General features: G+C 48.2%; 1 protein-coding gene across 7 annotated transcripts in view; it reads left to right on the forward strand.

Moving 5' to 3' along the window:
* Positions 1–24934, forward strand: part of plxnb1b (plexin b1b) — a 323503-nt gene that overhangs the window by 268113 nt on the left and 30456 nt on the right. For all 7 annotated transcript variants that reach the window (XM_072472813.1, XM_072472817.1, XM_072472818.1 and 4 more), the window contains 12 exons: positions 4168–4344; positions 4534–4682; positions 5486–5586; positions 8581–8798; positions 10797–10975; positions 15968–16034; positions 17453–17599; positions 18142–18298; positions 19551–19654; positions 20725–20809; positions 21590–21756; positions 21912–22072. In XM_072472813.1, coding sequence (XP_072328914.1) covers positions 4168–4344; positions 4534–4682; positions 5486–5586; positions 8581–8798; positions 10797–10975; positions 15968–16034; positions 17453–17599; positions 18142–18298; positions 19551–19654; positions 20725–20809; positions 21590–21756; positions 21912–22072 — 1712 coding nt within the window. The remainder of the gene's footprint in view (positions 1–4167; positions 4345–4533; positions 4683–5485; positions 5587–8580; positions 8799–10796; positions 10976–15967; positions 16035–17452; positions 17600–18141; positions 18299–19550; positions 19655–20724; positions 20810–21589; positions 21757–21911; positions 22073–24934) is intronic.

Consider the following 24934-nt stretch of genomic DNA (forward strand, 5'->3'; position numbering starts at 1 on the left):
GGTTTTGGGTATTTGCAGGTGCGCGACTTCCTGAGAAAACAGGTGCCGGCCTTTCCGCTGCTGCTGCCACGGGGGATACAGGATAGAGTAGCTTCCAGTACCTGGGTGGGAGAGGGGAAGGTATCGGATATTTACCAGGAGCTTTCGGAGGCGGAGGAAACTCCGGTGGAGAAGCGCGCTCATAACAACCGGGAGCGTGAGAGGACCGGAGGGGGCCCACCTGAAGTACACCCCCTCACCTTTCATGAAGAGAGGGTCCTGGACCTTGCAGGCAGACCCGAGGAGGTTGCGGAAGCAGAGGTCGGGGGCGCAGCACCAAGTGAGACCACCCTGCCTGCCCCCCTTTCTCCCTTCCCCCCTTCCCCTTCCCCCATGCCCCCCTTGCCACCCTCCCCCTTCCCCCCCATCTGCGTGTCAAACCATGCATGCTGTATTGTGTATTGCAGGACCAAACGTCAACCCACCCGTCCCTGCTGATGCCAATCGCCCCCAGGACGTGCCAGTGCACCCACAAGACAGGGATAGACCCGGCCTGTCAGGCATATGACGCTCCCACCCAGTGCCAGGGTGCCCACAAGACCGGGATAGACCCGGCCTGTCAGGCATACAACGCCCCCACACAGTGCCAGGGCTCCCACGAGCCAGGGATAGACCCGGAGTGTCAGGCATACGACGCCCCCATCTAGTGCGAGTGCGGCGACGCTGGCGGGCCACACCCAGTGACGGGGAGGGTAGCCACACCCAACAGGCCCCGTCCCAGTTGACCCAGGACACTGACACACGGGACATAACCACCCAGGAGACCCACATACAGGACACACCCACCCAGGACACTGACGCACGGGGCACCTACGCACGGGGCACCCACGCACGGGGCGCCCACGCACGGGGCGCCCACGCACGGGGCGCCGCGCACGGACCCAGAGACGATCGAAAGGGGTGACGGCCGGCTTGCAGCAGCTGCGGATGCAGGTGGAGGAGTCCACCCGCATGCAGGAGCAGGGAGTGGTGCCGGTCATGCGTGCCACCCAGGCCGACACCGCACGGGTGGCGTCCGGGGTGGAGGCAATGGGTGCGACGGTGTCAGACATGGGTCGCAGTGTGCAAGGCATGGGGCTTTCCGTGCAGGCGGCGTCTGTGGCCCGGGACATGGCTGCCCTCCCACAGGCCGCCATGGTTCAGAGCCAGCTGCAGATCGCAGAGGTGCTCAACGCCGTGGGGCCCAGTCTCAGCAGGCCATGGCCCAGTATCAACAAGCCATGGCGCAGGCCATCGCTGAGGGCATCGGCGCCATTGCCCAGGTGCTGGCCGGCGTCGCCCAGACACAGACAGGGATGGCCAACTCCCTGAGCTCCACAGCTGCAAACTTGCAGACCCTAAACAAGGGTGGGCCTCCAGGATTGGCAGTGCCAGGTGCTGGGGGAGCGTCGGGTGCTGGATCCGTTCGCACCCCCGACCCATGGAGAGGCCCGGGGGCCATCGGAACCCCGAGGGAGGAGAAGGTGCTGGGGCCCATTCCGGGTCCCCCTGCAGGGGAGGTCCCGGAACACCGCGACACCTCGGACCCCTTCGCCCCCTCCCCGCCCACCCCTTCTGTCCCAGGTGCATCTGGTGGTCAACGGGCAGGACAGGCTGGCAGCACACCATTCCAGTCGCCCGAGCCGCAGCCTGGCCCATCCAGAGTGGTCCAGGCACCTGAAGCGCATCTTCAGCAGCCCAAAGCACCTCTCGATCACAGCCCTGGTTGCTGCATGGGCATCATTGTCGCCGTTCTCCGCGTCGGTCTGTGGCCTCCATATAGGCGTCATCAGCCACGACCGCAACGGGTAACCCTTGTCGCCCAGCAACCTGCCCCTCAAGGGCGTCCCTTGAACATGGCAGGGATGAACGATTGGACCAATACGAATGAGTCATGTACAGTGCCCGGGTACCGGGCACAGACGTGCAGGATCCTCATGCAGTGGTCACAGACCACCTGAATGTTCATGGAGTAGTCCACTTCCTGTTGGTGAACAGGGCCCTGTTATCCACTGGTAGCCACATGGCGACATGCATCCCATCGATCGCCCCCTGGACCATGGGCATCCTGGCCACGGCAGCGAATCCCTCTGCCCGAGCATCCTGGTCCACAGGGAACAGGATGTAGCGGTCCGCAATGTCATACAGGGCGTCGGTCACTGCACGGAGGCACCGATGCCTGCGAGATGCTGGACAGGTCCCCACTCGGTGACTGGAACGACCCCGTGGCGTAGATGTTCAGGGCCACCGTAACCTTGATGGCCACCGGGAGAGGGTGTCCTCCCCAGTCCCACGGGGTGCCAGATGTGCCATCAGGTGGCAGATATGGGCGACGGTTTTCCACCTCATCCGGAGTCTCGTGCATGCCCGGTCCGTGAGGCCCTGGTACGACGTGCGGTGCCGGTACACACGGGGCCTCATCGGGCGCCTCCATCGTCGTGGCCCCACCACCTCGTCCTCCTCCTCCACCTCCTCTTCTTCCTCGTCCTGTCGGGCGGGTGGCTCTCCAGCCTGGGAGGCTGCCACCTGCCACCCTGCGGCACGCTCCTCTGTATCAGCCTCCGCCGCCTCCCTGGCACGCTCCTGTTCCAGCTCCCACAGGGCAACATGTAGTAGAGCTGCTCCCGCCACGGCGGCCAACATCGCTGGGTGATGCCCAAAAATAATGGTCTGTGGGGGTTGGGGATAGACAACATTTCATCATTGCCCATAGCCCCCTCTGCAGCTAGGTGCCATGGGCTGCAAAGTCGCCACTGTTGCCAACTGGCATTTAGCCAGACAAACCCCCCTCCCCCCATCCCCGGCACTCCCCTCCCCGGCACCCACTCCTCCCCGGCACTCCCAACCCCACCACTCCACCCCCCACCCCCCTCCCCGGCACCACGCCGACCCCTACCTCCGCGCTCGCTGGCGTCAGCCAGCACGACTGGTTGACGCCATTAAAAAGGTGGTTTGATTTACACCGGCGTGACCTGTGGCACGATTCCTGTCGGCGTGATTTTTTGACTGCCGGAGAATATGGCGACCGGCGTCGGAGCGGCGGGCGTCGTAGAATCCCGCCCATTGAGTCTGCACTGACTCTCCGAAAGAGCATCCTACCTAGGCCCACGCCCCACCTTATCCCCATAACCCCACCTAACCTTTTGGATCTCCGGGTAAGCGTTCTCCAAGGCGGCCTTCAGGATGCGCCACAACGCAGAATCGCCGAGCAGAAGCTTATAGCCAAGTTCCGCACACATGAGTGCGGCCTCAACCGGGACCTGGGATTCATGTCGCATTACATTCGCCCCCCACCATCTGACCTGCGAAATCCTACCAACTGTCCTGGCTTGAGACAATTCACACCTCTTTAACCTGGGGTTACCCCATCTCTGGATCTGTAAGGATTTAATCACCTGCTAATGCTCGCATTCCTAGCATTGTCTGGCATCTTTGAATCTGTCTATATATGTGTTTCTGGAACATACCTCTTCATTCACCTGAGGAAGGAGCAGCGCTCCGAAAGCTAGTGACATCGAAACAAACCTGTTGGACTTTAACCTGGTGTTGTAAGACTTCTTACTGTGCTAATCTTTTGGACACTAAGGGACAATTGATCATGGCCAATCCATCTAACCTGCACATCTTTGTACTGTGGGAGGAAGCCGGAGCACCCGGAGGAAATCCACGCAGACACGGGGAGAACGTTCATACTCCATACAGACAGTCACCCGAGGCCAGAATTGAACCCGGGTCAGGGGCGGCACGTGGCGCAGTGGTTAGCACTGGGACTGCGGCGCTGAGGACTCGGGTTTGAATCCTGGCCCTGGGTCACTGGCCGTGTGGAGTTTGCACATTCTCCTTGTGTCTGCGTGGGTTTCACCCCCACAACCCAAAGATGTGCAGGTTAGGTGGATTGGTCAAACTAAAAATTACCCCATAATTGGAAAAAAAAAATTGGGTACTCTAAATTTATTTTAAAAAGGAGAGAAAAAAACAGAAAAAAGAATTGAACTGGGACCCCAGTGCTGCGAGGCAGCTGTGCTAACCACCGTGCCACCCTGTTGTCTGTCTCTCTGTTATCCACAGTGCACGGAACACCCTTCCTACCCTCTGACTAGCCTGTAAGATTCCACCTGTGCTTAATATCCGTTTGGCTTTTGCCTCCAGGGAGAAAACCTAGACCTCGCAATTACGAAGGAAGAGGTGGTCGCAATGGTGGGCGAGGGAATTTGTGTTGTGAGAACTCTGACTGCAGATCACCTATACTGTGAACCGCCCCTGGAGCAGCCTGCTGCACAGAGGACGAGAAAGCGTGAAGGCATGGACACATTGCCGGAATTTATTGTAAGCTTCATGTTCCTCCATTTTGTGTGGGTGACAGCTGATGGGGGAGTGTTACTGGGCAGTCCTTGAGCCAAAATAATCATTGACAGCTGGCATTAAAATCTCTCTTTTTGGGGCACACTTTACTTCATTATTTCCCCCTTCTTGCTGCCTCATGTTCCTTCATTGCTCTTGTTCTTGTTCCCCTAGGTGCAAATGGGAAATCTGCCTTTTGAGCTGGGAAAGATCCAATACGATGCAGAGAGTCCGTCTAATTTCCCAATCGAGGCCCAGATTGGGCTTGGGGTGGGAGCATCCATCGTCGCACTGATTGTCCTGATCATTGTTCTTATCTACAGGTATGCAATGGCTAACGATGCCTTCACGGAGTCTGAGAGGTTCAACCTAATTCGTTAAATCTCCCACCTCATAGAAATATTCATGAGACTCAAAAGGAGCAAAGGATGGACTGATTGAAATGAAAATTTGAAGTGAAAATCGCTTATTGTCACAAGTAGGCTTCAAATGAAGTTACTGTGAAAAGCCCCTAGTCGCCACATTCCGGCGCCTGTTCGGGGAGGCTGGTACGGGATTCATGGTTAGCGTTAATGGAAGCCAGTATTTCTAATTGTCTCCTGTTTCTGGCTTAAAAGAGTCAATGTGAAATGAGTCAGGAATTGCTGGGGATTCATTAATGAATGGGTTTTAGAGAATAAATTATTACCCACTGATTCATGAGGTTGAGAGCCAATGGAAGTTATCACGGCTTGACGGTGCTGTAACATGGAAGGCGACAACTTCAACTGTGCTTTGGGCATTCTATCTGCAAAGAGCCAGTATTACCTTTACAACACCTTAGCCTGGCCCCTCTTCTGGGTTTTCTGCCGGGAGAGATCTTTTTGATGAGAAGAGAGTTGTTAATTTCATGTCCGACGGGTCTGATGTCCACCTTCCAGGTAGCGTTACCATTATACGTCCAGATTCTTCATGTGCACACTTCCCTCTTCATGCCAATCTACCTGGCCTCCTCCTCTGCCGGCTTGTCACTCTCCGAGTTAGAAATGTTAGCCTCGAAAGGATTGGATCCGAGGTTTAACTTTATTTAAAATCCACAAAACCACTTTTTTCTGTGAATGATGTAATCTTACTCTCTACCTGGTAGGCGGAAAAGTAAACAGGCGGTGAGAGATTATAAGAAAGTACAGATTCAGCTGGAGAATCTGGAGACCAGTGTTCGTGATCGATGCAAGAAGGAGTTCACAGGTAATCCATTTGTGTGGTGTATACGTGCGGTGTGTGTGTATATACGTGTGGTTTGTGTGTGTGTGTATACGTGTGTGGTGTGTGTGTGTATACCTGTGGTGTGTGCGTGTGTATACGTGTGGTGTGTGTGTGTGTATACGTGTGGTGTGTGTGTGTATACGTGTGGTGTGTGTGTGTGTATACGTGTGGTGTGTGTGTGTATACGTGTGGTGTGTGTGTGTATACCTGTGGTGTGTGTGTGTATACGTCTGGTTTGTGTGTGTGTGTATACGTGTGTGGTGTATACCTGTGGTGTGTGCGTGTGTATACGTGTGGTGTGTGTGTGTGTATACGTGTGGTATGTGTGTGTATACGTGTAGTGTGTGTGTGTATACGTGTGGTGTGTGTGTGTATACGTGTGGTGTGTGTGTGTATACGTGTGGTGTGTGTGTGTATACGTGTGGTGTGTGTGTGTATATGTGTGGTGTGTGTGTGTATACGTGTGGTGTGCATGTGTGTGTATACGTGTGGTGTGTGTGTATACGTGTGGTGTGTGTGTATACGTGTGGTGTGTGTGTATACGTGTGGTGTGTGTGTATACGTGTGGTGTGTGTGTATACGTGTAGTGTGTGTGTGTATACGTGTAGTGTGTGTGTGTATACGTGTGGTGTGTGTGTGTATACGTGTGGTGTGTGTGTATACGTGTGGTGTGTGTGTGTATACGTGTGGTGTGCATGTGTGTGTATACGTGTGGTGTGTGTGTATACGTGTGGTGTGTGTGTATACGTGTGGTGTGTGTGTATACGTGTGGTGTGTGTGTATACGTGTGGTGTGTGTGTATACGTGTGGTGTGTGTGTATACGTGTGGTGTGTGTGTGTATACGTGTGGTGTGTGTGTGTATACGTGTGGTGTGTGTATACGTGTGGTGTGTGTGTATACGTGGTGTGCATATGTGTGTATACGTGTGGTGTGTGTGTATACGTGGTGTGCATATGTGTGTATACGTGTGGTGTGTGTATACGTGTGGTGTGTGTGTATATACGTGTGGTGTGTGTGTGCGTGTATACGTGTGTGTATACCTGTGGTGTGTGCGTGTGTATATGTGTAGTGTGTGTATACGTGTGGTGTGTGTGTGTATACGTGTGGTGTGTGTGTGTGTATACGTGTGGTGTGTGTGTGTATACGTGTGGTGTGTGTGTGTGTGTATACGTGTGGTGTGTGTGTGTATACGTGTGGTGTGTGTGTGTATACGTGTGGTGTGCGTGTGTGTATACGTGTTGTGTGTGTGTATACGTGTTGTGTGTGTGTATACGTGTTGTGTGTGTGTGTATACGTGTGGTGTGTGTGTGTGTATACGTGTGGTGTGCATGTGTGTGTATACGTGTGGTGTGTGTGTATACGTGTGGTGTGTGTGTGTGTGTGTATACGTGTGTGGTGTGTGTATACCTGTGGTGTGTGCGTGTGTATACGTGTAGTCTGTGTGTGTGTATACGTGTGGTGTGTGTGTATACGTGTGGTGTGTGTGTATACGTGTGGTGTGTGTGTGTATACGTGTGGTGTGTGTATACATGTGGTGTGTGTATACATGTGGTGTGTGTGTGTGTATACATGTGGTGTGTGTATATACACGTGTGGTGTGTGTGTGTATACACGTGTGGTGTGTGTGTGTATATGTGGTATGTGTATACGTGTGGTGTGTGTATACGTGTGGTGTGTGTATATGTGTGGTGTGTGTGTATATGTGTGGTGTGTGTGTATACGTGTGGTGTGTGTATACGTGTGGTGTGCATGTGTGTGTATACGTGTGGTGTGTGTGTATATACGTGTGGTGTGTGTGTGTGTGTATACGTGTGTGTATACCTGTGGTGTGTGCGTGTGTATACGTGTAGTGTGTGTGTATACGTGTGGTGTGTGTGTGTATACGTGTGGTGTGTGTGTGTATACGTGTGGTGTGTGTGTGTATACGTGTGGTGTGTGTGTGTATATACGTGTGGTGTGTGTGTATACGTGTGGTGTGTGTGTGTATACGTGTGGTGTGTGTGTGTATACGTGTGGTGTGTGTATACGTGTGCTGTGTGTGTATACGTGTGGTGTGTGTATATACGTGTGGTGTGTGTATACGTGTGGTGTGTGTGTGTATACGTGTGGTGTGTGTGTGTATACGTGTGGTGTGTGTGTGTATACGTGTGGTGTGTGTGTGTATACGTGTGGTGTGTGTGTATACGTGTGGTGTGTGTGTATACGTGTGGTGTGTGTGTGTATACGTGTGGTGTGCGTGTGTGTGTATACGTGTGGTGTGTGTGTGTATATACGTGTGGTGTGTGTGTGTGTATACATTGTGTGTGTGTATACGTGTGGTGTGTGTGTGTATACGTGTGGTGTGTGTGTGTATACGTGTGGTGTGTGTGTGTGTATACGTGTGGTGTGTGTGTGTATACGTGTGATGTGTGTGTATACGTGTGGTGTGTGTGTATACGTGTGGTGTGTGTGTGTATACGTGTGGTGTGTGTGTGTATACGTGTGGTGTGTGTGTGTATACGTGTTGTGTGTGTGTGTATATGTGTTGTGTGTATACGTGTGGTGTGTGTGTGTGTGTATACATGTGGTGTGTGTGTGTGTATACGTGTGGTGTGTGTATACGTGTGGTGTGTGCGTATACGTGTGGTGTGTGTGCGCGTGTATATACGTGTGGTGTGTGTGCGTGTATATACGTGTGGTGTGTGTGTGCACGTGTGGTGTGTGTGTGCGTGTATACGCGTGCGTACATGTGTGCGCGTATACGTGTGTACGCATATACGTGTGGGTACGTGTTTGCGTGTACGTGTGGTGTGTACGTGTGGCGTGCACGTGTGGCGTGTGTGTGTTATCCTAAATGCAGAGATGAAATAACTTCATTATGCTACCGATGCATTTTATTTGGCATTAAACAAGTTCTACTTATTTCAGTGGATGTCCCTTTAGTTGGTTTTCAAATTACTAATAAAATGTTGTTCTCTTCCGGAAATTCGTAATAGATCTCATGACTGAAATGATGGACCTGTCCAGTGATCTGGTTGGAACTGGAATGCCTTTTCTGGATTACAAGACCTATGCCGAGCGAATCTTTTTCCCAGGGCACAGGGAATCACCACTGCAGCGGGATCTGGATGTCCCTGAATCTCGACGACAGACCGTGGAGCAGGGGCTTGTCCAGCTTTCTAACTTACTGAATAGCAAGCTTTTTCTCACCAAGGTAACCAAGGACACTTTGCTTCAGAATCTGTGTGCGTTTGTTGTAATAGCATCTGGACCATGGGCAGTATTTTGCCATTTTGGGGGCAAAGTGTCATGATTGGCAGGAAAGGCGGAAGGTAGCCTGCTGGCTGTACTGACGGGTTTTCCTGCCGTATTTTGAAATGTTTTGCTAAAAGAAAAATGGTAGGGGTGGGTCCCACGATGCCATGCTGGTGGGTGGGCTCAGTTAGAATTAAGTGTTGGGTCGATGTAAATGAAAAAATACTGAAACCCTCCCGCCCCAGACACACACCCACCCCCTCTTCCTCCCGGCAGTTCCCTCATAGACCACCCTCCCCCCATCCCCCGCCCCACAAAGAAATGTTTCCATGTGCATATCACACAAAGGCAGCAACACCGTCATCTCAATGGGTAAAACCACCCGCCGATTATTCACTTTTAATCCTCGACAAGTGGCATTCTGAACAAATTTGAACGTGTCCAAATATTTTGCCTATAATGGCATCTTGAACACTGAGGTAGGGAACCCAGAGCTGCTTGTTTTGGTCACGTTCAGGAACTTTGTTTAGAAAATAATTTAGGGTACCCAATTATTTTTTATTCCAACTACGGGGCAATTTAGCACGGCCAATTCACCTAACCTGCACATCTTTGGGTTGTGGGGGTGAAACCTACGCAGACACATGAATTTGGGAACTTTTTGACCAGTTTTCCAGGTCAGGTTTGGAAAGCTGAGGCAAGACCTCACACCCATTGAATTAGAATTAATCCCTCAGACAGAGGAAGCACCACCTGTCCATTCCTCGAAAGAGAAAAGCAGTGACCGGTGTTTAAACCCCTTCGATCCTTTGGCTACAAGCCATTCATTAATTTCTCTTTCGTGGGCTGTGATTGAAAGCTTCCACAAACCACACAGGTGTCAGCCTTGCTTTATTTATCTTCCTTCATGGATGAGTAACTCTTAAGTGCTGCAACCACAACATTTACAAATATCAACCACATCAAAAAGAGATAAGTGCATTCCAACCACCCCTCTTCATGCTTGAGTGATTTTAAAGTACTGAGCTGGAAATTGACAGAACTTAACTCTTTGATGTGGTTGATATTTGACCCTTTCGCTAGGGGGTCTCTGGTGGGTGCAGGTGGGTCAGGTACTTGTGGGAAGGGAAGGAAAAGAAAATCTGCGAGCGGGGGGGGGGGGGGCGCTGAATCGCTATGCGGGGTGGGGGGCGTGCTTTGTGATGCAGGGGGGTGGTGACCAGCCGCAAGACCACATTATTGGGCCGTCCGCTCAATGTGGCGTCCTGGTAGCGGGATTGGCTCAAATCCCTCGCCATGCATAAATTTGCAAATCACTAACAATTCAGTGAGAGAACATGGGGCGGGATTCTCCGTTTTGCCGGCGCCTGGGGGTGTCCCGAGGGCGTGGGGCTGCCCCACAATGGGAAACCCCATTGACCGGCCGCATAACGGAGAATCCTGCCAGCGGGTCGAATCTGAAAAGTGGCATGGCGGGGCGGAGAATCCAGCCCATAATGTCCCAGAGAATTCTGCCCATGTTATTGTGCAGTCGATTGCCATCAAAGTAAGATGCCACTGAACCCTAGAAGGTATCTGCACTGAACTGAATTTGTGAGAATTGGGTGTCAACTTCAGAACTGGACTTAAGGGAAGGGGGTGATTTTTTTTTTTTTTTTAAAGCCCGTGAGACCAGCAGACTGCCCTTTTAAAGTATTTATTGCCCAGTTTCAATTTTTCAAAATTTTCTGATGATGGGTGGGTCGTCGTCCTATCGTTGGCAAAAGCCAGGTAACCTCCTACCCATTTGTTTATGTGTAGTCCTGGAGACTGAGCTGGGTAGAGCTGCTTTTCCAGTTGAAGGAGAATTCTGGAGGATAACGGAGCATGATGAATCATTGGGGAAGACCTGATAGGCAGTAAATCAGTTTTGTTTTTCTTAACTTGCCTAAGGATTTTTCATGTCTATCTGCATTAGTTCATTCACACACTGGAGAGCCAACGGGTGTTTTCACCACGGGATCGTGCTTACGTGGCATCGCTATTGACCGTCTCGTTGCATGGGAAATTAGAGTATTATACAGATATCTTGAAAACGCTGCTAAACGACCTGGTGGAGCAGAACGTGGCCAAGAACCCGAAACTGATGCTGCGCAGGTAGGAGCCAATGAAGCCTGGGCTTGGCTTTCTGACCAGGCATCTTGTACTGAATTAAATGTTTCTCCAAAGGCTTACGTGTAACTCTCTGGTAAAGCCATCAAGTGCTCCATTTGAAAGGGGCGCTAATGACACGCATAAAACAAAATCAAACCAAAATGTTAAAGGGAACTTAACCCAAGTCAAAATGACATTCCCAGGGGTTAGTTGCTTACCTATCAGTGTCCTATCCGATTTGGTACTAAGTGGCCCAAACGTCGAAGGCTTCAAATTTGATTTTATGTCTGTACTGAACTCAGTTGGCACCAAGATAGGTTTAAGATCATTTATGATTTATGAGGAGAACATTGCTGAGTTAGCAAAATACACACAGGATGGAGACCCTAGACCTGAAGTTCTATGCTCAAGCAGAATTCGACCTATAATGCCTCTAAAGGCCCTCAACAGGAAATTGGTGCAAGTTCTGCAAAAGTCTTGGAACAGCTCCAGCTCTTGGATGCATCCTTACAGGCACTGCCAAAAGTGCTCCTGCATTTAGACAGATGCAGTGACCCACTGAGGGAAAATGGTGTTCCTGTCTTCAGCAACTCTGTGTAAGGGTGGGGGGAAACTAATCTGGGTTCCGCATACTGCAAGGGTATGAGGAGAGGATTGGACCCAGACTTCCTTAACAGTTAAGTAATAGTTGAAAAATGAAGAGTCGCAGGAGAAAAGGAACAAAGATGGAAAAAAGGAATTTTGGGTGAATCTTTCAGTAAGGTTTGGAAGTGTTAGCGTAGGCCTCCTCTGCTGTACACAGTCGTCTAAAATGAACGTCGCCACAGTCCCGAGGACCGTAGGCTGCTCTACCCTTTGAGAGCTGACTCGTGGCGATTTAACCCGAGGATCACCATACCTCAGGCAAGGGGCAAGGTTGAGAAGGCGGGACCTTCATAAATAACCTCACCTGGTGCAGGAATTGAACCTATGCTGTTGGCGTCATTCTGCTCACAAACTCGTCGTCCAGCCAACTGAGCTATCCAACTCCCTCCAAGGTCTTCTATACCATATGTAAACATACATTCAAATTAGGAGTAGGCCACTCAGCCCCTCGAGCTGCTCCACCATTCAATAAGAATCATGACTAATCTGTTTGGGACCTCAACCCCACATTCCCACCTACCCCCGATAACCTTTCACCCCCTTGTTAATCAAGAATCTATCCAGCTCGGCCTTAAAAATATTCAAAGACTCTGCTTCCACTGCCTTTTGAGGAAGAGAATTCCAGAGACTCGTAACCCTTAGCGAAAAAGAATTCTCATCTCTGTCTTGAGTGGGTGACCAACAGTGTAATCTATACAATAAATAGACAATATATACAGGGGCTGTTTAGCACAGGGCTAAATCGCTGGCTTTGAAAGCAGACCAAGGCAGGCCAGCAGCACGGTTCAACTCCTGTAACAGCCTCCCCGAACAGGCGCTGGAATGTGGCGACTAGGGGCTTTTCACAGTAACTTCATTTGAAGCCTACTTGTGACAATAAGCGATTTTCATTTCATTTCATTTTCATACATACCGTCACATGTACCAGTGTACAGTGAAAAGTATTGTTCTGCATACAGTCCAGACAGATCGGTCCCTACATGAAAAAGCATAGGAAAAATTGTGCTAAGAAAATAAAGGTAGTTTTAAAGGATTTATATTTGTATTGGTGAACATTGAAAATAAGGTATAGTTTTAAGTATGTTTAATGTTTCTGTGTCTGGAATGGTAAAACCTATAGTTAGATTCACACTCTATCGGTGGGATTTGGTTAAGTTCCAACTGTGTTTCTATTATGCTTAGATAGGGCTATGGTGTGAAGAATAAATAGAAGTAAGTCACTGCTTAGCAACAAGAGGCCACTTTCCATGGGAAGAGCTTTCCTTTGTTCTTAGTTTTAACTAGAAGCCAGAGCAGCTGCAGACAGGACACTGTGGAGTGAACTCTCAACTCTGCCAGCCATTCTGGCAGGGGTTTGCAGGTGTTATGGCCGAGTGTGTTGAAAACAAGGGTGGCGGCGAGTCCAGAGGTGGCAATTTTCGGGGTGTCGGAAGATCCGGGATTCCAGGAGGAGAGAGAGACAGACGTTCTGGCCTTTGCCTCTCTGGTAGCCCGGAGACAGATATTATTAGCTTGGAGGGACTCAAAGCCCCCGAAGTCGGAGACATGGCTCACTGACATGGCAAGCTTTCTCTGTCTGGAGAAAATCAAGTTCGCCCTGAGAGGGTCAATGTTAGGGTTCATCCGGAGGTGGCAGCCATTCGTCGACTTCTTGCGGAAAATTAACCGTCAGCAGAAGGGGGGGGGGGGGGGGGGGTTGCTGTGGGGCTAGTTTAGTGTAGAGTAGGGGGGTAGAAAAGCTGGGACCTGTGAGAGAGGAAGACGGCTTTTGCACTATGTTTATAATTGTATTTACACTGTTTCTTCTGTTACTGTTATAACACCATAAATACCTCAATAAAATATTTATAAAAAAATACTCTGCCAGGCCAAGCTGAACAGAACAAGGGAGTTGCAAAGATACAGGCTTCCTAGGGAATAAGATACAATCCAGACAACCAGGGAATTGGGACAGAAAGAGTGCCTAAGAAGTCTGAAGTTGAGAGAACAGAGATCAAGGTATTGTTCAAAAGAAATCAAGGAAGAGTAAACAAAGTGTTCAGAGTTAGAGGAAATTGCGATACTAGATTTAAAGCAGACTTCAGAGGGAGATGAAATGTTTGATGTCACTTTAATACAGTCTGGGAATTGAAAGTTAAAGCAATTGTGATCAGCTTGTATAACTGTCAAGACAAGGAAATCTTAAAGTGGTTGAGAATCCAGGACTGGATTCAATGTTGAAAGTGAAGCGGACACTTTTATTTTAAAAAAAAATGTAATTTGGAAAACCTGGGGCGTCATTCTCCGACCCCCCGCCGGGTCGGAGAATGGCCGTTGGCCGCAGTGAATCCCGCCCCCGGCCCCGCCGAAGTCTCCGGTACCGGAGATTGGGCGGGGGCGGGAATCGGGCCGCGCCGGTTGGCGGGACCCCCCGCTGGATTCTCCAGCCCGGATGGGCCGAAGTCCCGCCCAGAAATTGCCTGTCCCGCCGGCGTAAATCAAACCTGGTATTTGCCGGCGGGACCAGGCAGCGTGGGCGGGCTCCGGGGTCCTGGGGGGGGCGCAGGGCGATCTGACCCCGGGGGGTGCCCCCACGGTAGCCTGGCCCGCGATTGGGGCCCACCGATCCGCGGGCGGGCCTGTGCCGTGGGGGCACTCTTTTCCTTCCGCCTCCACCACGGCCTCCACCATGGCGGAGGCGGAAGAGACTCTCCCCACTGCGCATGCGCGGGAAACTGACAGCGGCCGCTGACGCTACCGCGCATGCGCCGGGAAACTGTCAGCGGCCGCTGACGCTCCCGCGCATGCGCCGCATTTCCGCGCCAGCTGGCGGGGCAACAAACGCCATTTCCGCCAGCTGGCGGGGCGGAAATCCCTCCGGCGTCGGCCTAGCCCCTCAATGTTGGGATGATGGCATAGTGGTATTGTCGCTGGACTAGTAATCCAGAGAGCCCAGGGTGATGATCTGGGGACCCAGGTTCGAATCCCAACACGGAAAGTGATGGAATTTAAATGTAACAAAATATCTGGAATTAAAAGCCTAACGATAATCATGAAACCATTGTCGATTTTTGTAAAAACCCATCTGGTTCACTAATATCCTTTGGGGAAGGAAATCTGCCACCTGTACCTGGCCTGCTACATGTGACTCCAGACCTACAGCAATGTGATTGACTCTTAACTGCCCCCTCGAGGGCAATTGGGGATGAGCAATAAATGCTGGCCCAGCCTGCGATGCTCACGCCCCATGAACAAATTTTTTAAAAATGGCCCTGCGATGTGTACTGAATAGGTTGGATTCTGAGTGGAATATTTTAGTATTCCATACATCTCCAGGATACAATCTATTTGTGTCAATGATCGTTACAGTGCTTATTGCACATGGAGGAGGTTGGGATTTTAGTGGTCGCAGTAAAACATGGATAGAGACTGGCAATGTTACAGAAGCAGAGGTTTTGGTAATGGAATGAATGGCGGATAGGTAGCTTGGCTCAAGGTTAGATAGGATGTCCAGGTTGCTTAGGGTTTGATTCGGGTTTGACCAGAGTCCCAAGTAGAGGAAGGCAGTCCAAACTATGTAGCTGCTGGGACTAAAGACAGTGGCTTCTGTCATCCCAATATTTAGTATGACAATGTTGCCACTCGGTGTCAGACAAGCATTGTGACAAATCCGAGACGGTGGCAGAGGCTGGGAGAGGTGTTGGCGAGGTGAAGCTGGGTGTGGTCAGCGTGCATGTAAATGTAATTGCATAAACTGTCTCTCTCTAATGCAAGCCAGCTCTTTCTCAAATATCAATATCATTTTTCTATTTCAGTTTATTCCTGCTGTACCATTTTCATTTTCCCCACACTATCCAAAGATAAAGAGAGTAGGCAGGTAAACTGCTTCAACGACTGATGAGATGTAGAAAGTTGTACAGAGTGACCCAATTAACAAATGAGCCACAGTCGGCAAAGGGCCATAAGCAAGCCTCTCTATCAGAGACAGAATTGTTATATAGGTTGAGAAGTACCACTCCGTAAATCTGGAGCCAGGCCTTCATAAACTATCACAGCTGGTGCGGGGATTGAATCTGTGCCACATCATCCTGAATCATACACTGGCCACCGAGCCAACAGAGTTCAGCTCTCTGAATTTTCCCTCTGGGGCAGTGCGTGGATTCTACTTACGGGATGTAATAATTACGGCTATTAAATCAAGTGCTATCTTACTGAGCTATAACCATGCTCTCCTTTTCAATGCAGATCGCAAAAAATTGATTTCCAACAATTGCCCCCTTCCAAATTACTGTACAAAATGTGAAATATGTATTTTGATTAAAAAGATATCAAGGTTGACACAAAATTGGAAGTTATTTTTCTGTGTTTCAGGACCGAAACGGTGGTGGAGAAACTGCTGACAAATTGGATGTCAATCTGTCTGTACACATTCCTCAGGGTAGGTAACCAGTTAAATGTAACACAGGTGACCCGTGTATTGAAATTGGTGTACCATTTACTCAGCAAGACCAGTCTCAGAATGCTATGTGGATTCCTGTAGATTCTTGTTCTCCCTATAATATTACAACTTTGAAAGAAATCTGTTGAAAGGTATGTTATTCCACCTAACTACAGTCATAACATTTATTTTGGCTCTTGAATGGCCTTTTGTGCGTATGAACCCATGCCCTCCTTTCCTCTGGTTTATTATCTCGTGTATACTGCGCAGATTCCAGCAGATTGGTTGAAGTTACAAACACATGTCGGTTTAGACTTTTGATGTTAAAAGTGCCAATAAACCGAATAACTTCCAAAAGTGACTGACCTTATCTGGGAGGCTGTCAGCGAGTAGCGAGGAAGAGTGTGAAACTGGCTGATGGCTCTAGGCACTGCAGGATCCACACTCTAATCACCAAGAACATTGGTTGACCATGGGTAATGGAAAGTCTGGCAATGCAGAAATAGTATTATTTGTGTTAAGAGTATCTTGACTTTGGGCACTTTGTCACCGTGGATGGGTAATTATAACATTATTATGAGTTGCATTTTCTAGATTGTTGCCTTATGTCCATTGTCCTGGTATTGTCAAGTTCCTAACCTGTTGCTATCTACTTCGCTCGGTACCAGCACTCTTGCCACTGAATTGAAAGGTTGCGGACTTGAGCATATTCAATAGTGACGGAATGTTACATTGTTAGAGATTCCTCTTTTGGATGAGATTTTAAATTGCCTGTTGCTGTGGAGATAAAGGACCTCATTGGGAAAGAGCAGGATTTCCAGGCCAACATTCAGCTCTTTGAATGAACGTGTTATTTGTCTAGAGAGCAGGAATGATTAATAACTTACTGTTTTTGAAGCATTTTGGGGCTTCTTGAGGATGCGAGGAGCACTATCTCAAGTTAATTCTCATCATCTGCATTCACAGAATTCCGGTTTGATGCTAATTAAGTTGACATACTAAGGACAGTACTGTCTAATATCTGAGCATCTTTGATAATGGTCTGGTTTTCCAGTTATGTGCTGATTTGTGACAGGGTTTGTTTTGAACTAGCTGTTTAACTAATTTCCCAACTCAAAGCTCATGCAATGATTTGCATACTACCCTAGGTAGAGAAGCTCTGATCATTGTCTGAAAAACGTAATGAATGTCCTTGGAGGTGCAGTCCGTTTGAGCAGTTCTACCAGAAACGTCTTTGCTGCTGGGTGAAAATGTTTCAGAGATGACGATGTTATCATCATTGTTTCCCAAGTATAGTCAGTAAGGGCCCTGAGACGATAAACCCATGACCCATGACATCGCCACAAACGTAAAGTAAAATATATTGGATGCGCCTTCTTTAACTGCGTAATAATTGTTGTCAACCTGCATGTCCCTAGGATTCAGCAGGGGAATCCCTCTACATGTTGTTCCGAGCAATCAAGCACCAAGTGGATAAAGGACCCGTTGACGCTGTGTCAGGAAAGGCCAAGTATACCCTAAATGACAACCGACTGCTCCGAGAGGATGTGGAATATCGTACACTGGTAATCTCCCAAAAGACAATAACGTTAGCTTAAAGTTAAATGGAGGCAGCTCGGCGGCGCAGTGGTTAGCACAGCTGCCTCACGGCCCAAAGGTCCCAGGTTCGATCCCGGCTCTGGGTCACTGTCTGTGTGGAATTTGCACATTCTCCCCATATCAAATTGTTTGTATAGTATTGGTTTGGATGTGATAATTTGAAAAATCTTGTAATAAAAATATTTATAATAAAAAAGAAATGCCACAATGACAGTGGGTTTTAAAGACTGGAGATCTATTGTTGAGTGTGTCCCGTTTACTAATTTCCCTGCTTTGTGAGACAATTTGTAGTGGGAAGGGTATTCAAGCTAAACCTATAAGTGGCCTTCATGAAATTGCACTTTGTTCTTGATCCTGATTTTCTGACCACTTAAGGTGGGTATTAACTAGAGGCATCAAATAAAGTTGTAACATGATGTGGGAGGATATTTTCAAACCCCTCGTGATTGGGACATTTCGTGTTGCTTACCTAAATTCTTTTGTGTGATGTCCTGCACCCTCTACACAGACCCTCAACGTCCTGGTCCAGGGAGAAGATGCACAGCCATCCCCTGTGAAAGTATTGGACTGTGACACCATTACTCAAGTCAAAGAAAAAATCATTGACCAGATCCACAAGGGAGTGACTTACTCACTCCGACCACACGTGGAAACACTTGACCTGGGTAAGAAACTAGAAGTTTCTAATGAGAGTTTCTTCGTAGAGTGGCGTAGGGACAATATATGTCAGACGTCGGGTTGTAGTGAGAAGCACGGAGTGTCAAGGAGCAGGTTTAAATGGAAAACTGACAGATGTTAGGATTCTAGTGAAAGAAATAAGGATGGTTCTTCGACAGAGTTTAAGCTGGAGAGACTGAACCTGCCAGGTTTGTCGTCATTAATTGGAAGACGTTTTGCTTCTCTGGTGAGCAGATGCTAAGTGCTGACTCAAGACTGTAAATCTCCACAACACCTGCAGTTTTCATACTCGCATGTCGGGCAGCCTCAGGATTCAGTTCATATCCTGGACTTGAGGCCTTCTTGTTAAAATTGTATTTGCAAGGACGAAAGTGGCAAGGTACCACTCTCTCCGGTTGAAGTGGAGCAGAGAATTAGATGGAGTTTTTGTCGTCACGTTTCCAGGTGGATTGATCGTTCCAGTCAGTTTTGAGGCTGAGAAAAAGTCATTGTTTCATTGAACAGGGATCAAGATTAGCTCTTGTGATTGGGGCAGAGTTTATAAAGATGGCATTTGTGCTGGGATCCAGATTGAAAAGACACTCAACTCTTGATTAAGGATGAATTGGGTGGCGAAGGTGACAGCCTCTCTGTTGACAACTGGAACTTGGAAGCTCCAGTAATTTAGAAGGTTGGGGAGGCAGCATGCTCTCTAGTTGGAGCAGATGGGCGGCACGGTAGCACAGTGGTTAGCACTGTTGCTTCACAGCCCCAGGGTCCCAGGTTCGATTCCGGCTTGGGTCACTGTCTGTGTGGAATTTGAACAATCTCCCTGTGTCTGCGTAGGTTTCCTCAGGGTGCTCCGGTTTCATCCCACAAGTGCCGAAAGACATGCTGTTAGGTGATTTGGACACTCTGAACTCTCCCTCAGTGTACCCAGACAGGTGCCGGAATGTGGCGACTAGGGGATTTTCACAGTAGCTTCATTGCAGTGTTAATGTAAGGCTCTTGTGACAATAAAGATTATTATTATTTTGCGTAGCTCTTTTGATATTGAATTAAGCACACCTATGCATCATTGTAAATGGGATTGAGAAGGCTCAGCTCTTTCCAATTATGGTTGGGCTTGGCAAAATGCTGTCCTTTGCTCAGCGAACAAAAATGAATGCTGATGTGTCTGGGAATGCTAATGTCATGCTTGTATGTGTGGAGAATGTTGCAGCTTTCCTTCTTTTTATTCATCATGTTGTGTTAAATCAGAATGGAGATCAGGATTGGCTGGGCATCTCATCCTTTCAGACGAAGACTTGACCTCCGTTCTCCAGGGAAACTGGAAGCGTCTCAACACCCTGCAGCACTATAAGGTCAGTTTGGAGTTTCTTTCGCAAACGGTTGGCATAACCTGCTCCTCGGTAAACATACTACTTGATCTTGTGTGGCATTGGACATGGAAATCGAGACAAAGTACTCGAACAGACTTGGAAGGCTCGATGAATAATTGGGTTCAGAAGGGAGAGGGGCAAGACATTATGGCGGGTTGAAGGGTTTGGGATTGGAAGGTTCAGGAACCTTGCTGGCTTATTCTTCCTCCTGACGAGGCACTGACATGGACTCCGAGCAACGCCCAAGAAAACTGCCTTTTGTGTGGAAGTGAGCTTTACATGCCATTAATTCCCTCCCTAACTAGATGTACCTACACCTCAGGGACTGCAGCGGCTCAAGAAGGCAGCTCACCAGCACCTTCTAAAGGGCAGGTAGGGATGGGCAATAAATGCTGGCCTAACCAGCGATGCCCACATGAATTACATAAATCCAGTCAAGTAAAGGGTGTATCTTGGTGCACTCAGATGATGTGTTCTCTATTCTGCTTTACCTGGATGACTCAGATGCGTTGTGTTGAATAAAGAACACTAAGCTTTGTTAACAAACAAAACTATAAATTTATGACACTACTAACTAAGATTCGTTCATGTTCCTAAAGTAGAAGGTTACTGTGTAAAACTATGCTATCTCTAACTTCCAGAACTCTCAAGTACACAACTGCTCTCTATGCCTGACTATCTTATCCAACTCTTTCCTAATCATCTAATCATCATCTAATCCCAGAATCCTCTAGTCACATGATATATATGACTATTCTGTGGTTCCCTCTAGTGGTAAGAAGCATTATCATTAACTTGTTAACTCTTTACATCCCGGTCAATATACATATCATTACAATGGGGATGTGCCCCAAACCAAGGGTGAAGAGAGAATGTATAAATGCCCAGATCGCCAGACCAGTGAACCCGCCTGGCATATTCCTTTATTATCCAAATATCTGGATCGATTGTTGTAAGAAATCAATTTTGAATGTGGTTTGTGGAAGAGGTTAAAGTTGCGTTGAAAATCCTAATTGTTTTTTTTTGTAATTATGTTTTTAAATTCTTTGCAGGTCACTGATGGGGCCACAGTTGCTCTTGTGCCACGCCTCAGCAAACACATACACCATGAAAACCATGATTACGCTGCAGGAGAGAGTGAGTGAAAAGCTGCATCTTTCTCATCTGTTCATACCTCACCGCTAAACACAATGAAAATCTGAGGCAAAGTAATGCACGACAAGCCTTGACAAAGCAACCATTCCAATACCAACATTTTCCACAAGAATTGTGAAATGAAAGTCAAATTTAATAACCCAGAAGTCTTGAATACTGTATCAGTATCTTGACAGTGACCGATTCAGATCATACTTTTTTAAATATATTTTTTAAATAATCTTTATTGTCACAAGATGGCTTACATTAACACTGTAATGAAGTTACTGTGAAAAGTCCCTAGTCGCCACATTCCGGCACCTGTTCGGGTACACAGAGGGAGAATTCAGAATGTCCAAATTACCTAACAGCACGTCTTTCGGGACTTGTGGGAGGAAACCGGAGCACCCGGAGGAAACCCACGCAGACACGGGGAGAACGTGCAGACTCCGCACAGACAGTGACCCAAGCCGGGAATCGAACCTGGGATCCTGGAGCTGTGAAGCAACAGTGCTACCCACTGTGCTACCGTGCTGCCTAGTTCAAATTAATCTGGATTAATAAAGGGGAAAATAACCCGCTAGGCACTGCAGATGGCTGTAAGATTTAAATAATTCTGCTACGATGTATACACGTTCCACATTTAACAGAGACTTGTCAGTTTACCTTTAACTCTTGAAAGTATCTTGTCTGAAATATATTTAAACATGTTTTTTTTTTCTATTTTGCACGTGTGTTTCCTTCTCCTCCTCCTCCCCCACTGCTCCTCCATCCCCCTTCCAGAGACACCAATGTTGGAGGATGCAGATGAAGGAGGGATCAAAGTCTGGCACCTGGTCAAAGCCAGCGAAGAACCTGAACTCCCCAGACACAGAAGAGGCAGCTTGAGGGAGCGTGAGCGAGCCAAAGCCATCCCCGAAATCTACCTAACCCGACTGCTTTCAATGAAGGTAGGAGCCAGAATTTAAAAAACAAAGGACTGGGAGATAATTGCAGACAACGTTGCTATGTCCGGCCCACATTTCTGACTCACATGGCTGGGATATCAGTGGAGTTTATTATTATAATAGAGACTATATTGATTCTCCTGTCTTGTACCTTTCAGGGCACCCTGCAGAAGTTTGTCGATGATCTCTTCCAGGTGATTCTCAGCACGAGTAGGCCTGTCCCCCTTGCGGTCAAATACTTCTTTGACCTCCTCGATGAACAAGCATTGCACCATGGGATTACTGACACAGAAACTATTCACATCTGGAAAACAAACAGGTAACTGAGGCAATGTAATAACCGGAGTGTCTGTCTGTCTGTCTGCGGGCACTTCCATGTTGTGTCTGTCCTAACGAGAATGTATTGAGTGTCTCTTAAAGTATGTAAAATGACCCAAGGCACTTCAGAGATGGAGAATCAAGCGCAAGTTGTCAGCAAGTGGAATGCTTGATCAAAGAGCTAGGTTTGCAGCAATGTCTTTGAGGAAGAGAGGCAGGCAGATTGGGAGAGGGAATTCCAGAACTTAGTGTCAATTCAGCTAAAGTTGGTTGGGTGCTGGAAAATGGGGATACACTGTAGCTCAGAATAGGAGGAACACAGACTATGTGGAGGGTTCTACAGCTGGAGGAGGGTACAGAGGTGGGGAGAGAGGCAAGGCCAATGTTACCTCTAAACCACATGGTCACGCAAAAGTTTAAAGCGCTTTCTCACTTAAGTAAGTCCACCCGCATTTTTTTATTTTAAATATTTGTTGGGACTGGCCACGGAGAGATTAAAAAACAAAGATGAATTTTCAAATCGAGGTGTTGGTGAAAATGGGAGTCCGTGTGGACCAATCGGAGGGGTGAATGAAACTTGGTGTGAGTTGAGAGGTCAGGTTTACAGAGAATGGAAGGTGGGCGATCAACCGGGAGAGCAGTTAAACATGTGAGTGTAGAGACAAGAAAGCATGGAGCCTTTATCTGTGTTCAAATTCACTGAATTTCTATTATTCTGTTTCCCTTTACTTCTATTCCTAGATATATTTGATATGTGTAAATGCACAAGGATGCCAAGTGATTAAATGAGCATGTTCATTTACATGTGTTGTATGTACATGTGCAATGTGGTATTTACATGTTTCCGGCATAGGATTAACTAGTGCTGAAACATCTGACGATTATCTGACCTGTACTCTGCTTTGAAAGCTGCGAGGTACAGTTATGTAGCACAGATCGTGCCTCTCAGTTCCGCCTATGTAATCACCAGTAATGCTGAGGAATTTGCTTAATTCCATTAGGAATGGAAGGTATTGTGCTTCTGCCTTCCAGTTATGTACGAAAGGCAATTCCGAGATTCAGGTGCAGAGCTTTGGACAGAGGAAGGGTAATGGGAATAATAACCTGATCAGAATTCAACCAAAATGATTATGTGTACCTTTCACGATGTATTGTGAAAAACAAGCCTCCTCATAGTGGTGCGTTTCCATAGCAACAAAGCACATACAATACAAAGCTGTCTCCCAATAGGTTCAACATCACCGTGACAGGAATGGAAATTAAGTGTGAGGTGAGATTTGAGGTAACTGGGATCATTTCCAGTCTTGCAGAGAAAGAAGAGAAGAGAATTAATAGAAGCTTGATGGCATTCATGTGAAAGGGACTGTGTAGATAAGAAGAAAGAAAAAGAATGTTTATGAAGCATGTTGTAACATCAAGATGCTTCCCAATCTCTGAATTGCTTTTTGAAATGTAACCACGGTTTTATAGACACATGCAACATCCAAATTGCCACACGTAATGAGTTGCCACAAATAACGGCAAGTGTTAAAAGACCAGTTCCAGCTTGTTATGTTGGTTAAAGTAGGAATATTTGCTAAGACTAAATGTCATTATTGCACATGCAACATATTCGGTGGTAAAATCAATGTGAGAGGTCTTTGGGCACCGTGTGGGCAGCAGCTCCGGGTCTAACTCCCACTTCGGGACTTTTTTAAAAATATATATATTTTATTAAAGTTTTCAAACACAATTTTTCCACCTTACAAATCAACAAAAAATATAACACAATAACTAATAGATAACATTATTTAAATAAAATAGTGAACTAACAAAGTAACAAAAAAGAGTGCTCTACCCCCCCCCCCCCCTCCACCCCGACCAGAACAAACAGGTTGCCCCCGCCCCCCCCCCCCTCCCCCGCTCTGGGCTGCTGCTGCTGACAATCTATTTTCCCTTAACGTTCCGCGAGATAGTCAAGGAACGGTTGCCACCGCCTGGAGAACCCCTGAACCGATCCTCTCAACGCAAACTTCATCCGTTCCAGTTTTATGAACACTGCCATATCGTTTGTCCACGCCGGGGGGTTTCGCTTCCTTCCACATGAGTAAGATCCTTCGCCGGGCTACCAGGGACGCAAAGGCCAGAATATCGGCCTCTTTCGCCTCCTGCACTCCCGTCTCATCCACTACCCCAAATATAGCTAACCCCCAGCCTGGCTTGACCCGGACCTTCACCACCTTTGAGATCACTCTTGCCACTTCCCTCCAATACTCCTCCAGTGCCGGACACGACCAGAACATATGTGTGTGGTTCGCCGGGCTTCCCAAGCACCTCCCGCACCTGTCCTCCACCCCGAAGAACCTGCTCAGCCTCGCTCCCGTCATGTGTGCTCTGTGTAGTACCTTGAATTGTATCAGGCTAAGCCTGGCACACGAGGAAGAGGAATTTACCCTACTTAGGGCATCAGCCCACAGACCCTCCTCAATCTCCTCCCCCAGCTCTTCTTCCCATTTTCCCTTCAGCCCCTCTACCAGCGCCTCCCCCTCGTCTCTCATCTCCTGATATATTTCGGACACTTTGCCCTCCCCGACCCATACCCCCGAAATCACTCTATCCTGGATCCCCTGTGTCGGGAGCAGCGGAAATTCCCTCACCTGTTGCCTCGTAAATGCCCTCACTTGCATGTATCTAAAGATGTTCCCCGGGGGCAACTCATAGTTTTCCTCCAGCGCTCCCAGGCTCGCAAACGTCCCGTCGATAAACAAATCTCTCAATCTCCTAATTCCTGCCCGATGCCAGCTCTGGAACCCTCCGTCCATCCTTCCTGGGACAAACCTATGGTTGTTCCTGATCGGGGACCACACCGAGGCACCCATCACAC

Source organism: Scyliorhinus torazame, chromosome 13 (assembly GCF_047496885.1).
Source record: "Scyliorhinus torazame isolate Kashiwa2021f chromosome 13, sScyTor2.1, whole genome shotgun sequence".
Taxonomy (NCBI): domain Eukaryota; kingdom Metazoa; phylum Chordata; class Chondrichthyes; order Carcharhiniformes; family Scyliorhinidae; genus Scyliorhinus; species Scyliorhinus torazame.